We start from the raw sequence: 15,332 nt of genomic DNA on the forward strand, positions 1-15,332 counted from the left end.
TAAACTTCTGTTTATCTGGAAGTGCCCTAATTTCACTGTCATATTTGAGAGACAGTTTTGCTGGATATATAATTCTTGGCTGGCAATTTTTTTCCTTCAAGGCTTTATATATGTCATCCCATTGCCTTCTTGCCTGCATGGTTTCTGCTGAGTAGTCAGAGCTTATCCTAATTAACTCTCCTTTGTAGATGACTTTTCTTTTATCCATAGCCACTCTTAAAATTCTCTCTTTATCTTTGGTTTTGGCAAGTTTGGTTATAATATGTCTCGGTGACTTTCTTTTGGGATCTACCTTATGTGGGGTTCGATGAACATCTTGGATAGATATCTTCTCATCTTTCACAATATCAGGGAAGTTTTCTGTCAACAAATCTTCAGCAATTCTCTCTGTATTTTATGTTATCCCTCCCTGTTCTGGTACTCCAAGCACTCGTAGGTTATTTCTCTTGATAGAGTCCCACATAACTCTTAGAGTTTCTTAATTCTTTTATCTGATTTTTCCTCAAATAAGTTGGTGTCAAGTGCTTTATCTTCAATGTCACTAATTCTGACTTCTACTGCCTCAATTCTGCTCCTATGACTTTATACTGAGTTGTCTAATTCTGAAATTTTATTGTTAATCTTCTATATTTCTGATTGCTGTCTCTCTATGGATTCTTGCAGCCTATTAATGTTGTCATTATGCTCTTGAATAACTTTTTTAAGTTCTGCTACTGCTTTGTCTCTATGTTCTTTGGCTTCCTCTGCATTTTGACGAAATTCCTTTCTAATTTCTAGAAGAGTTCTGTATATTAATCTTTTGTATTCTGTCTCTGGTAATTCCAAGAAATTCTCTTCCTCCAGAAAATTTAATGATTCTTTATTTTGGGAGCTTGTGGAAGCCATCATGGACTGCTTCTTTATGTGATTTTATATTGACTGTTGTCTATGAGCCATCAATAAGTTATTATAATTTTATTTTATATTTGTTTAGTGTGTCCTAGCTTCTTGTTTTGTTTTGATATGCCCAATTTGGCTGCTCATGTGCACTAATTTGATTATTGGCTCCTTTGAAGCTCTGACGTCCTGTCACCAGGTAGTTAGGTCTGTAACTAAGTATGTGTGCCCAGGAGTCCATTAAATTTTCCTGTATGGATTCAGGTCAGGTGTCCAGGTAGTCGGTCACCAAGTGTGTGGTGCAGGCTCTCACCTACGGTCTTAGGGTGGTGCAGGCTCTCACCTACAGCCTTAGAGAGGCATGGGTGATTGGTGTAGGCACAGGTATCTGGCTTCAGTAGGGGGTCACGCACTGAGCAAGGCAGGGGGCTGACAGCCACCCCTGAGTGTCTGAAAGGAAAGTGTGTCCCTGTTCCCTAGAGCGAGTAGGCAGGTGAGTTTTGCAGCCAGACTATGAGCACCCAACTCTGTTGGCTGTAAAGACTCAAGGGCACCACTTATTCTTGGACTCCAGTAGCCCGTGGCTAGGTGGCATGGGTGGAGCCAGCAGTCCTCAAGCCCCTGATGCAGACAGGTAAGGCGCCTGCTTAAAGGGCAGAGCAGTGTCAAGTGTCACAAATATGCCACTTCATAGCTGAAACAGTTGAAGTTAGACTTCAGGTGTTTACCCTGTTTTACTGTGGTAGTGAGGGCTTATGCTGTTGAAATGGGTTCACACAAGTCTATACAGTGGTGGAAGGCGCTCAAAGTCTGCGGACCCCTTATGCCTATGCCTGGGCAAAAGAGCTGTGCCAACCCTGAGTTCCTGGCTTAGGGGAGCCAGTAGCTAATTTTTTCATTGTTTGTTAATTTGTTCCCCCTCCAAGGCCAGGAGAATGGGCCAGGATGCCTTATGGGATCTACTTCCAGCCCAGGGGACTCATAGATCACTGAAGCCAGCCAAGCCGGTGCAGAGCGGGGAGGGAAGAGGTAAATGGGAGAGAGGTATTTCCCAAATGTTTTTTTTTTTTTTCCTTAAATCCCCCGAGAAAGGCCACACGCATGTACTTATCTTTAGCCAGTTGGGTGCTGCTTTTCACTGGTTTGGAGTGTCCAAGCAGAGTCTCTGCTTCTGGATCTCTCTCGATGTGGAAGCTGCCACCCGAGTGAGTGCACAGAGCTGTATGCCCACCTCACTGCGCACTCCGGGCCAGTCCAGGCTGAAGGGCTGCAGTTCCTGCTGGGTCAGGTCAGGCAATTCCTTGCTGCTTCCGAACCGTCTCTCTCTCTCTCTCTCTCCCCACCACCACTCAGTCTGATTCCTCAGCCTTGCCTTGTTTAGGACTCCTAGATATTCATATGCAATCAAATCACTTGTTTTTTCAGGTCTTTGTTGTAAGAGGGACATAGGAAGCCATCTGACTACTCCGCCATCTTGGCTCCACCTTACCTTTTTTTTTTTTTTTAAACAAAAGTCAGGGTGGATTGTAGGAATAAAATCATGTCTTATTTATAACTCAATAATTTGTTCATCATTTCAGTAAACATTTGATAAGCATCTGCTTTATGCCAGGCACTGTGTCAGGTGACAGGGCTATAATGACAAACCCATGATTCTTCCTTAGAGAAAATTCATTTAAAAACCTACTTATAAATAAATGGAGCCCTGGTTGCATAGTGGTTAAGAGCTTGGCTGATAACTAAAAGGTTGGTGCTTCTAATCCACCAGTTGCTCCGTGGAATCCCTATGGGGCAGTTCTACCCTGTCCTATAAGGTCGCTATGAGTTGGAATTGACTCAACGGCAACGGGTTTGTTTTTGTTTTTTTCAATAAATAATTACAATCAAGAGTTAGTGTGCTATGATATGTATAACTAGGCCATATAGGGTCCTAAGAGTAATAGTGATCAACTATATTTAGAATGAAAGGGTGTAGAAGAATTTCATGAATAACGTAATCCTTGAACTGAGACTTGAGAGATGAGTAGGTATTCATCAGATAGTCGGGAAAGACAAAGAAATTTTATACAGTTGGAATAATAAAAGTAGCATTAAATAAAAACAGAGAGACTTGAGACCATCTGACTCTTCAGGGATGAGGGAGCAGTTTGATAAATCTGGCTTGTACTGTGTGAGAATGAGTGTGTTTAGAGGCCAGGCTGGAGAGATTGGCAGAGGCCAGATATTGTTTGGCCTTACAGAGTACTAAAAACTTTACTCTATAGATGTTAGGGAGAGATTGATGAGTTTAAAGCAGGGGAAGTAATGTCCCATTCGCATTTTTGAAAAAAAAAAAGTTTCGGCCCTCACAATGGATAAGAAGTGGAGAAAGATTGGAGAAACAAAAAACAATAAAGAGAATGTTTTAATAGTCTTGGTGAGAGGTGGTGAGGTCCCAAGCTAAGACAGTAGCAATAGAGATGTTTAAGAGGGAATAAAATCAAGAGATGCTAAGAAGTCAGGACCTGGGGATAAATTGAATGGGCTTTGAGATCACTGTAAAGATGATGGTGTATTTACTGAGATAGGTGATAGATAGTTGATACTTGAGGGACAGAGAAAAGGATGAGTTTCATGACAAGTTGAGTTTGATATGCCTGTGAAAAGGATGTACAGGTGAATATGTCTCATAGGTGGATAGATACATAGATCTGAAGTCCAAGACAGAGAGGTCTGGAGTCGAGATGTAGGTCTCAGAGCCTGCAATATGATGGACATATCAATATATGTATATACTGAAATCATGAAAGTAAGAAGAGGCTGGGTCAAGGATAGAATCCTGGGAATTTCCAACCTTGAAGGGGTAAATAGAAGAAGAACCAGTAAAAGAAACTAATATGAAATGAACAAAGGAGAGGAGACAGAGAGACAATGATGTCATAGAAAAGAGAGTGGTCAACAATATCAAGTGCCATAGACAGAGACAGTAGAACTGAAAAAAGTTCGTAGGATTTGGAATTACTAGGGACCTTGGTGAAATCTGTTTTATTAGAGATAGTGATTGTAGACTAATTTTTCACAAACTTAACCACTGAATAAGGAAATTGGTGAAAGAAGAAAAGTAAGTTGAAGGATGGGAGAGGGTAGAACAGATTTTTTTTTTTTTTAATGAGAAGAACATAATTTAAATTGTGGGATACAGACAAAAAGAGATTATTAATATAATGCAGTTAATGAGTTAATGATGATTTCAAAATAGTTAAACAAATAATTAATATTATACATTTTTATGGTAGATATGAGTTATACTTAATTAGATATAATTCCAAATTTACAGTGCCAAGCCCCAAGCTTCATAAACACTCAAAAACTATTTGCTGTATAAAACTGAATTGCATTTCCATTAACATGTAATCATCATCTTCCATGCCCTGGAATAATTTTAAGTTTGTGTTTTTACTTCCTAATACAGGTCATAGGACTCTGTTCATTGGTGTTCATGTGCCCCTGGGAGGAAGAAAAAGTCATCGACGTCACAGGCATCGTGGTCATAAACACAGAAAGAGAGACAGAGAGAGAGATTCAGGTTTAGAGGATGGAAGGGAGTCACCTTCCTTTGGTAAGAATCTTTTTCCTTGTTTTTATTAAATTCATGATTGTAATTTTATACTAGGTCTCAGAACCTGCAGTATGATTGTTATATCAATATATGTATACACTGAAATCATGAAAGTGAGAAGAGGTTGGATCAAGGATAGAATCCTTGGAATTTCCAACCTTGAAGGGGTAAATAGAAGAAGAACCAGTGAAAGAAATTAATATGAAATAAACAAAGGAGAGGAGACTGAGAGACAGTGATGTCTCTCGGTCTCCATAATTATACATCCATAATTAGTAATGATGCCTCATACTCATAAAACTGTCTATACTTTTATGAAAGATGTTGGTCACTATTGGGAAGCAGTGGAAGGGAGAAAGCTTGATCTTCGTTTCCCTCTCATCTGCTTTGGGAAATTTTCTACTATTTTTAATATTCTTCATTTAAAATTATGAACAGAATATCCAAATATATTGACATGGTAATTGTTAAGAATTCTCAAGTTCCCTGAAAGCCCATGTCCATGGCATAACTAGGAACCTGACTTTCAGTTCCTTGAGCTCCCTATTACCTAAGACCTTCTTCACTGCACCTAGATCAAGTATTCATCCATAATTACTCCACTTCTGGTCACTGATTCAAGCACCTTGCTTTCTGACCACTACTTCTCTCCTTCTTGCTTGCTTGTGCAACTACTCCAACTATGATTATTTTTCTGCCTCATAAAATCTTAAGCTCATTGACACCTCTGCTTTGTTTTCCTATTTTTAAACTACGTAACTCCTTCCTTCCCCCCTTCCCTTCTTACTTCCTTCCTGCCTTCTTTCCTTTCCTTATCCTACTGGAGCTCATAACCTATAATTTTATTAATTTTTTTGCTAATTTTCTAAATGCATTTAATCTCTTGTTTTAGTTTTATTCATACTTCCATCCTCTCTTTTAAAAATCACACTTACATTGAAGTTACTCCATGTCCCTGTCTTCTCCCTGCCTCCCCAAGTAGGCAAGTTCTGCTGAAAATCATTGTTCAACAGGCTAGATTGTAACCACTATAAGTTCATGACTCAAGTGGACCTTCAACACTACCTGGCAAATATATTGCATTCCGTTGATTTTTGAAAAAATTATTTTCCAAACTTCTTTACCATTCTTTAACATCCCCTTTTCTCCTCATCACTTAGCAGTTATTCCTGCTTTCTACTTCAAGGAAAAAGTATATGTCATCAAAAAGAACTCACTCAACTTCCTGTAATTAAACATATAGACTTATATGCCTACATCTGCAACCATTCTCCCTTAACTCTTTTTTTTTCAACCTAGTATTTTTTTGAGTTTCTGGTGAAAGTTTACACAGGAAGTTAGCTTCCTATTTGACAATTTCCGCACAACATTTTCAGTGACATTAGTTACATTTATTACAATGTATTAATTGTGTTCTGTTTGTTCCATTTACAGTATTCTAGTTTCCTTGACCCTTTATCTTCTCATCTTTGCTTTGGAGTAATTGTTGACATTTTGATCTCATACAGGTGGTTTTTAAGTAGAGCACTGATCTTATGGGTAATATCCTCTATTTTGTGTGCCACTGTCCTATTTTATTAAAAAGTGATCTCAGGGGATAGGGTTGGTTCTAGGTTTAAAGAATGTCTCAGAGCGATAGCCTCAAGGAGTACTCTGTTCTCTACTGTTCCAGTGCGTCTGGCTTTTTTTTTAGAATGGTCTTGAGGCACATCTAGATCAATTGCTATAACATAATTCATAAAGAATATGTTCTACATCCTACTTCGGTGAGTAGTGTCTGGGGTCTTAAAAGTGTACGAGTGGTCATTGGAGATACATCTATTGGTCCCATCACATTCAGGGCAAAGGAGAATGAAGAAAACCAAAGACACAAGGAAAATACAGTCCAAAGGACTAATGCATCACAAGAACCACAGCCTTCACCAGCCTGAGCCCAGAAGAACTAGATGATGCCAGTCTACCACCACTGACTTGCTCTGACAGGGATCACAATAGAGTTCCGGACACAGCGGGAGAAAAATGTGGAACAAAATTCAAAAAAAAAAAAAGAATTTGAGTTCTGCTCCACATTTTTCTCCCATTCCATCTGGGACCATCTACTGTGACCCTGGTCAGAATGGTCAGTAGTGGTAGCTGGGCACCATCTAGTTCTTCTGGTGTCAGGGTAGATGACATCATGGCTCACATAGACTTGTTTCTTCTCTGAGCTTTTGGTTACCTTCTTACTGTTTTGCTCCAGGTGAGTAGAGACCAGTAGGTGTGTGTTAGATGGCTACTTGCAAGCTTTTAAGACCCCAGACACTACTCACTTCACTAAAATGCAGGTCATGATTTTTGTGAACTATGTTATGCCAATTGACTGAGTTGTGTCATAAGACTATAATCCTAAGCTTTCAAACCCAGAAAACCAATCTTAGAATGTGTTTGGTTATGTCTGAGGGGTGTCCATATTTGTGTCTTCAATGAATATATGTGCCTGCACCCACATATTTGTATCTACAAGTACCTACAGATACTTCTAACTGTTCTCACCTATGTACACATCTGCACCTACCCATATACCAGTATACCTATACCCATCCATTTGTGTTCAAACACCCATTTTTACTTTGATTGTACTGTGCTCACTACATCCACATTCAGCGCCACTTCTCCCATCACCAAAAATAACAAGTCTTACAATCTAAAGTGTACTTTCCCCTCCTCTCCCCATAACCACCAATGAACATTGGTCTGTCTGTATATATCTGTTCCTGTCTTCTTATAAAAGAGGGATCATACAATATTTGTCCTTATATGCTTGACTTATTTCATTTAGCATTATGCCCTCCAGGTCCATCTATGTTATATGTTTTGGGGACTCATCATTGTTATTTATGGTTGCATAGTATTCCTTATAGGTATGTACCACAATTTGCTTATCCATTTATGTGTTGGTGGGCACTTTGGTTGTTTCCATTTATTTGCTGTAGTGAACAGAGCAATGAACATAGGTCTGCATATGTCTGTTTGTGTCGTTATTTTTAGGTCTCTGGGGTATATACCTAGGAGTGGGATTACTGGATCATAAGGTAGTTCTATTTCTTGTTTTTTGAGAAGGCACCATACCATCTTCCATACTGGTTGCATTTTACAGTCCCACCAGCAATGGATAAGAGTTCCAATCTCCCCACATCTTCACCAACATTTGTTGTTGTCTGGTTTTTTTTATCAGTGCCATTTTAGCCAGGGTAAGATAGTATCTCATTGTAGTTTTGATTTGCATCTCTCTAATAGCTGATGATCTAATGTCCTCTTTGGTGAAGGTTCTGTTCATGTCCTTTGCCCATTCTGTGATTGAGTTGTCTTTTTGTTCTTGAGTTGTTTCAGTTTTCTATAGGTTTTAGAAATTAGAACCTTATTAGATAAGTCATTTCTGAAAGTCATCCTTTCCAATTTGGGTACCTTTTGTTTCTCTTTCTTTTCTTGTTGCTCTGGCTAGGACTTCTAGTACAATGTTCAATAATAGTGGTGATGCTAAGTGAAAGAAGCCAAACACAAAAGACCACATATTGTATGATTCCTTTTATACAGAATATCCAGAACAGGAAAATCCATAAAGACGGTTGCTTGGAGTTGGAGGGATGGGAGAATGAGGAGTAACTGCTTGGTAGGTACAAGGTTTCCTTTTAGGGTGAAGAAAGTGTTCTTAGCCACTTCCCTGGTCACCAGTGGGATCCCTGAGGGAGCCTGCCATTAGAGTAGCACAGACCCAGGGAAGTCGTGTGCCAGTGGCTTTCTAGCCAGGCAGTGAGGCACAGCTCGTCAAGAAGGGGCAGATATGACACACACAGCTAGATGGGTGGGAGAAAGCCAAAGAAGGAAGGGACAGAGAGATAAGAAAATAGATTTTTTTTAAAAAGGAGAGAGAAAGGCACACATGGCTATGTGTTTGGGGGAAAGGAATGGAAGGAACATAGAGAGAGAGAAGAAACAGAGGGAAAAAAAGATGACAGGTGGTTGGGAGGAAGGAAAAAGAAGGGAGGTAGAGAGAGACAAAAAAAAAAAAAGAAAGAAAGAGGAAAGAAAAAGAAAAAATGCCCCAAGGGAGCCCACTAAAAGCAGGTCCCTAGCCAAGTGGTGCTGCACAGCCCCTCCAGAAGGAGCAGAGACGGCACACGGTGCCAGGTGTTCAGAAGAAGGGTAAGGAAGGGAGGTAGAGAGAGACGAGAGACAGAAAACAAAGAAGAAAGACAGAAAATAAAATGCCCCAAGGGAGCCCACTGGAAGTGGGTCGCTGGCTGAGCAGTGCTGCACAGCCCATCAAGAAGGAGCAGAGATGGCACATGGCACCAAGTGTTCAGGGGAAGGGTAAGGAACAGAGGTAGAGAGAGACAAGAAACCAAGAAAAAAAAAGAAGAAAGTAAAAAAGAAAAAAAATGCCCCAAGGAAGCCCACCAGAAGCGGGTTCCCAGCCAAGTGGCACTGTACAGGCCATCAAGAAGGAGCAGAGATGGTACATGGTGCCAGGTGTTCAGGAGAAGGGTAAAGAAGGAAGGTAGAGGGAGACAAGAAATCAAGAAAAGAAGAGAGAAAGAAAAAAAAAAAGATGCTCTGAGGGAGCTTACTGGTGTGGTAGTGCGGACTGGGGAAATGGCTCCCCAGCCACGTGGCACTGCACAGCCTGTCTAGAAGGAGCAGAGATGGCACATGTCACCAGGTGTTCAGGAGAAAAGCAGGAAAGGATGATAGAGAGAGATAGGAAATTAAGAAAAGGAAAAAAAAAATCCCTAAAGGAGCCCACTGGCTTGGCAGCGCAGACCGGGGAAGTGGCTCCCAAGCTGCTAGGCACTGCACAGCCTGTCTAGAAGGGGCGGAAACAACATACAGCGCCAGGTATTCCAGAGACAGGAAAAGAAGGAAAGTACAGAGAGAAACTGAGAAATGAAGAAAAACAAAAGGGAAAAAAGAAAAATAAAACAATAAAAATTAAAAAATTTTTTTTAAAAATGCCCCCAGGAATCCCACTGGTGACCAGATAAGTGGCTCCCAGGCCTTAGGGCACAGCCCCTCTAGAAGGGGCAGAAATGGCACACAGCACCAGGTATTCAGGATATAGGAAAGAAGGAAAGTAGAGCTAGACAGGAAACCAAGAAATGAAGAAAAACAAAAAGGAAAAAAGAAAATGAAAAAAATAATAATAAAAAATAAAAATAAAAAAAAAGAAATGCCCCCAGGGATCCCACCTACATGGCGGTGCAGACTGGGGAAGTGGCTCCCAAGCCACACAGTACAGCCCATCTAGAAGGGGTGGAGGTGGCACACAGCGCCAAGTATTCAGGAAACAGGAAAAGAAGGTAAGTAGAGAGAGACGAGAAACCGAAAAATGAAGAGAAAAAGAAAAGAAAATGTCCCCAGGGGTTCCTCCAGTGTGGCAGCGTGGACTGCAGAAGCAGTTCCCCTGCCTAGCGGTGCTTCACAGCCTGTCAAGAAGAAGCAGAGATGGCACACGGAGCCAGGTATTCAAGAGAAAGGAAGGGAAGGAGATGAGAGAGAGGGAAGAAACCAAAAGAAGCCAAAAAAATCAACAACAGCAACAAAGAAATGGCACTGAAGGAGGTGGCTGGTGTGGATGGGGCAAATCCAAGTGGCAGGGAGCCGGCGCCTCCCCAACTGAGCAACCATGGCGTGCCAGGAAGTGATGGAGGCTGAGCAGGGGAGGAAGGGTTGGGGGTGGGAAAGCGTGTATTGCTGGTTGCCAGGTGCTCTGTCTGCTGCTGGGAGCTCCATGAAGCTGCTCTCCCATACTCCCTGTCTGCTGATCTCCAACAGGAGTCCATGATGGTGAATCTGTGCTGCATTAGCTGACAGGGGACCTCCACTCCATATCTCTCCTTGCTGTCTGTTCTCTATCCGTTTCTTATTCCGTTCAGTGCTTGGTTAAGTTCTTTGTCTCTTCATTTGATGCTTAGGGTTCCAAGATTGACATTTGTCTCTGTTTTACTTAGTTTCTCCTGTCTTTGCTTTGGAGGGATGGCGTGGTGCTTCTGTCTATAGCGCCATGTTGGCTCTGCCTCCTGTTGGCTAGAATTTTGTTGAAAATTTTTGCATCTATGTTCATAAGGAATATTAGCCTGTAATTTTCTTTTTTTGCAATGACTTTGCCTGATTTAGGTATCAGGGTTATGGTGGCTTCACAGAAGGAGTTCAGTAGTGTTCCGTTCTCTTTTATGTTTTTGAAGAGATTGAGTAGAATTGATGTCAACTCTTCTCTGAATGTTTGGTAGAATTCTGCAGTGTAGCTATCTGATCCTGGGTGCTTTTTTTTTTTTTTTTTGACATTTTTAAATTTTTTTTTATTTTTATTACATCTTCAATCTCTTCTTTTGTAATGGGTCTGTTTAAATTTTCTATCTCTGTTAATTTGGGTAGGTAATGTGTTTCTAGGAATTTGTCCATTTCATCTAGGTTTTCAAATTTGTGGGAGTACAGTTTTTCATGGTAACCAGTTACAATCTTCTTTATCTCTGTTGGATTGGTTGTAATGTCACAGTTTTATTTCTTAAATTGGTTATTTGGCTTTTTTTGTTTTGTTTTTTTTATTATTTCCTTTCTTCTGGTAGCTTTTGGTTTCCTTTGCACTTCATTTTCTATTTGTTCAAGTTGTCAGTTTAAATTAATGATTTTGGATATTTTTTCTTTTTAAATGCAAGCATTTATTGCTATGAATTTCCCTCTGAGTACTGCTTTTGCGGTGTCCCAAAGGTTTTCAAATGTTGTTTGCATTTTCATTTGATTCTAAAAATTTTTTTATTTCACTTTTTATTTCTTCTATGACCTAATAGTTTTTTAGTAGTATATTATTTAGTTTTCATGTATTTAATTTTTTCCCCTTATTTTTTATGTAGTTGATTTCTAGCTTCATACCATTATGATGAGAGAAGATAGTTTGTATGATTTCAATCTTTTTAAAGCCCTAATATATGGCTTATTCTGGAAAATGATCCATGTGAACTGGAGAAGAATGTGTACTGTTCTGATGCTGGGTGGAGTGTTCTATATATGTCTGTTAGATCCAATTGGTTTATAGTTTTATTTAAGTTCTCAATGTCCTTAGTGATCTTCTTTTTAAGTATTCTGTCTATAATTGAAAATAGTGTGTTGAAGTACCTGTCTTAGTTATCTAGTGCTGCTGTAACAGAAATACCACAAGTAGATGGCTTTAAGAAAAAGAAATTTATTTTCTCACAGTTTTGTCCTTTTCCTCCATAGTTTCAAGGTAGTCTCTTCATATTACTCATTTGATTATCTGAAGTATCATTTCTGTACTTTACAGTGTCTATTATGGATTTTGATTTTGCCATTGTATTTTTTGTTTTCTTGAAATTTTTTCTTATCTCATCCTATTTTCTTCACATCTTATCCTGTTCTTCCTTAATTAGTCTTTCTTTTTCTGCTTTATAGAGTCTATATTTTTATAGTCTAGTAAGGATGCTGAGCTATTTCTGGAAATTTTCTTTTGATTCTGAAGTAGATAATTTTCAGAGGTATGATCTTCCTCTGGGCCTACAAGATTATTTTACATCCATTGATTTGTAACATTTTTAAAGACTCTATTTTTTAAATCTTTACTCATTTTTAAGCTAGGGAAGGTATAACTAGACTATACATATCCAGCTATATCCTAAGAGTGCTTAGAGAGACACCACTACCTGTGTACTACTTGTTTCCATCACTGTCTGTTGGGTATAGTAATGGGGACTAAACCTCCCCAAATACCATGTTCTTCTTCCAGAGGTGGAATGGTTGTTGGTGAGGAGAGTGTAGAGCAAAGAACAGTACTCTGGGTATCCTGCACTAGCATGATACAAAGATAGTTGTCTCTGAGTCAATGGGCAGAGAGTAGACAATATACTAACTGTCTCCCACATTTTCAAGTGTTTTTTGTTTCATGATGTGGAGTCTGGGAGTGTAATGAAAGAAGGTTATTGGTTAGCATTTTCTCACTCGAGCTCCATCTCTTTATAGTTAGTAGAGACTCAAAGGCTCTGGGCATGGATTATCTGTTGTACTTAGCTTTAAAGGTGTTTCTAGGATGTTTCCCTAGATACTGTATTTTTAAAAAGCACCCCAGGTGGTTTAATGTGCAGCTATGATCAAGAACCATTGATCATAAGAATCTTCTGTTTCTTTATTTGGTGAAACTTAGAAATAAGCCAGGTGGCCCAGATTCTCCATCTGATGTGTCAGCCACTATTTATGGATGGCTACCTCCCTCCCTCCTCCCCCAACCATCTGAGCATCTTTATTGACATTTAGACCTAAGATCTGTTTTACCAGGGGCAAATGTTTCATGCCCTGGTGGTCTCTAAGCAGCAGAACTTCCTAGATTCCTTTTTTTTTTCCTGCTGTTTTTTTCATGACTAATCATCTATCTTTATCTCTATTCCAGCCACACTCAACTCGGTTGCTTTGATAATCAAGCACCCAGTCACAAGCTGAGACTGAAACTATGTCACAAACACTATCCTACTTTATTTGGGTCTTGATATTCTGCATAGTGAGGATATACGAAATCTCTATACTGACGATTTCGAAGAAAATTTTGACTACTTAAGAAATATTTCTTTTACTTGGAAAAGTTTCAAAGGAAATCTTTTGAAGATATTTCTAAAGATGCCCTGAAATTCTTCAGAATTAATTTACAAAGAGTTACAGAATAGAGGGGAGTGTAAGAGACATGGGGTCCCTCTGATGGGAACCTGAAGGTTTTATGTTGTAAATTGGAGTATGGGTCTGTGAAGGCATGGATTAATTTGCACCCATCTTTCTGGAGTAAGCATCAATTTAACTAAAATATTTTAGGGAAAATGTTTGAATTTTGGTACTCTTAAAATGTTTTGTCACTGTAATATACAAGAACTATCAACAAAATCCTACTTTATTATATGACTCAATCAGGTAAGTCAGTGTCTTAGTCATCTATCGCTGCTGTAACAGAAATACCACAAGTGGATGGCTTTAACAAAGAGAAACTTATTTCCTCACAGTAAAGTAGGCTAAAAGTCCAAATTAAGGGTGTCAGCTCCAGGGAAAGGCTTTCTCTCTCTGTTGGCCGTCTCATCAATGTTCCCCCAGACTAGGAGCTTCTCCACGTAGGGACCCCAGGTCCAAAGGACACGCTCTGCTCCTGGCACTGCTTTCTTGGTGGTATGAGTTCCCCCCGTCTCTCCGCTCACTTCTCTCTTTTATATCTCAAGAGATTGCCTCAGGACACAATCCAATTTTGTAGATTGAGTCCTGCTTACTAACACAACTGCCACCCATCCTCCCTCATTAATATCATAGAGGCAGGATTTACAACATACAGGAAAATCACACAATACCAGGAATCATGACCCAGCCAAATTGATACACACATTTTTGGGGGGACATAATTCAATCCATGACAATAAGCTAAAAGTCAAAATTCAGGGTGTCAGCTCCAGGGAAAGGCTATCTCTGTCTGTTAGCCTTCTCATCAATCTTCCTTTGGACTAGGATCTTCTCAGCGCAGGGACCCCAGGTCCAAAGGATGCGCTCTGCTCCCGGCACAGCTATCTTGATGGTATGAGGTTCCCCAACTCTCTGCTTTCTTCCCTTTCCTTTTATTTCTTGTAAGATAAAAGGTGGTGCAGGCCACACCCCAGGGAAATTCCCTTTAGATTGGATCAGGGATGTGACCTTAATAAGGGTGTTACAATCTCACGCTAATCTAACATAAAATTACAGTCACAAAATGGAGGACAACCACACAGTACTGGAAATCATGGCCCAGCCAAATCGATACACACATTTTTTTGGGGACACAATTCAATCTGTGACAGTCAGTATTAATGGAAACCTGGTTGTATTAGTGCTACATTCAGGTAAAACTGAACAGGTCTTTACTACAGCCAAAAAAGATTACACTTATGTCAGCAACCTGCAATGGCTGGGTCTAGTTCACCAGATCAGATAGATAGAATGTGATTACTAGGTAAGTTAAAAGATATACACAGCTTTATGACTGGGTGGTAGTGGTGGTGGTGATGTTTTCATTACAGGAAAAAAAAACCTTTTCATACCCACAAATAAATTCAATCTAGGTTGAATTTTAAATTATGTGTTTGGGAAATTGGATTTCCCCTGCTAGGAGTAAGATTTTCTAAAGACCTAGTATCTTTAATAGTAAAGTATATAAATGATTGATATGGAGTAGAGGAAGTAGTCTTCTATCCACTATGAAATTTGGAGTGGATAGAAAATTATGTTATTAAGACTCTAACATTTACTATAAAAATTATAGTAAAATGTGGAAAACCAAAGACTTCCCTGAGAAGTTATTTTTATTGTAATGAGAATGTCTTTGTCATCAATGCCCAGACATGGTGGATGATAAGGAGATATTTAATACTTTAAATGATTTTAAATAGTACATACCACTCCAATTAGTGGAAATACAAAATTCTATAATTCTTCATGACTGTACTGACAATATTTAGTTTTTTAAATTTAGGCATTGTGTTTCTTCCTCATTTTATTGACTTTTCACGTTATAACAGAATTAAAATATTACCTGAATCTAGTCTGTAAAGTCTTATATAAGCCTCAGAAAAAATTCTTTCTCCATTTGTAGAAAATCTTGCTCCTTAAAACAGTTGCACTTATATTTTAATTGGCACTCCTGGTTGTATTTTCTTTTTTTTTTGCATTCTTTATTTTTTTATTGTTGTAATTAAATGAAGTTTACATTTCAAGTTAGTCTCCCATATAGAATTTTTTTTTATTTTTTATTTTATTGTACTTCAGGTGAAGGCTTACAGAACAAATAGTTTCTCATGAAACAGTAGTACACATG

The 15,332-nt window shown here is 39.2% G+C and overlaps 1 protein-coding gene across 14 annotated transcripts in view; it reads left to right on the forward strand.

The window, feature by feature from the left end:
- The window catches only part of SLC4A10 (solute carrier family 4 member 10), a 339,170-nt gene that overhangs the window by 165,720 nt on the left and 158,118 nt on the right, over nucleotides 1–15,332 (forward strand). For 13 of the 14 annotated variants that reach the window (XM_023730462.1, XM_023730463.1, XM_023730460.1 and 10 more), the window contains one exon: nucleotides 4,328–4,474. The exons of the other annotated variant lie outside the window; for it this stretch is intronic. In XM_023730462.1, coding sequence (XP_023586230.1) covers nucleotides 4,328–4,474 — 147 coding nt within the window. The remainder of the gene's footprint in view (nucleotides 1–4,327; nucleotides 4,475–15,332) is intronic. 14 annotated transcript variants of the gene reach the window in all.

This window comes from Trichechus manatus, unplaced genomic scaffold (assembly GCF_000243295.1).
Source record: "Trichechus manatus latirostris isolate Lorelei unplaced genomic scaffold, TriManLat1.0 scaffold00036, whole genome shotgun sequence".
In the NCBI taxonomy this organism is placed as follows: Eukaryota; Metazoa; Chordata; class Mammalia; order Sirenia; family Trichechidae; genus Trichechus; species Trichechus manatus.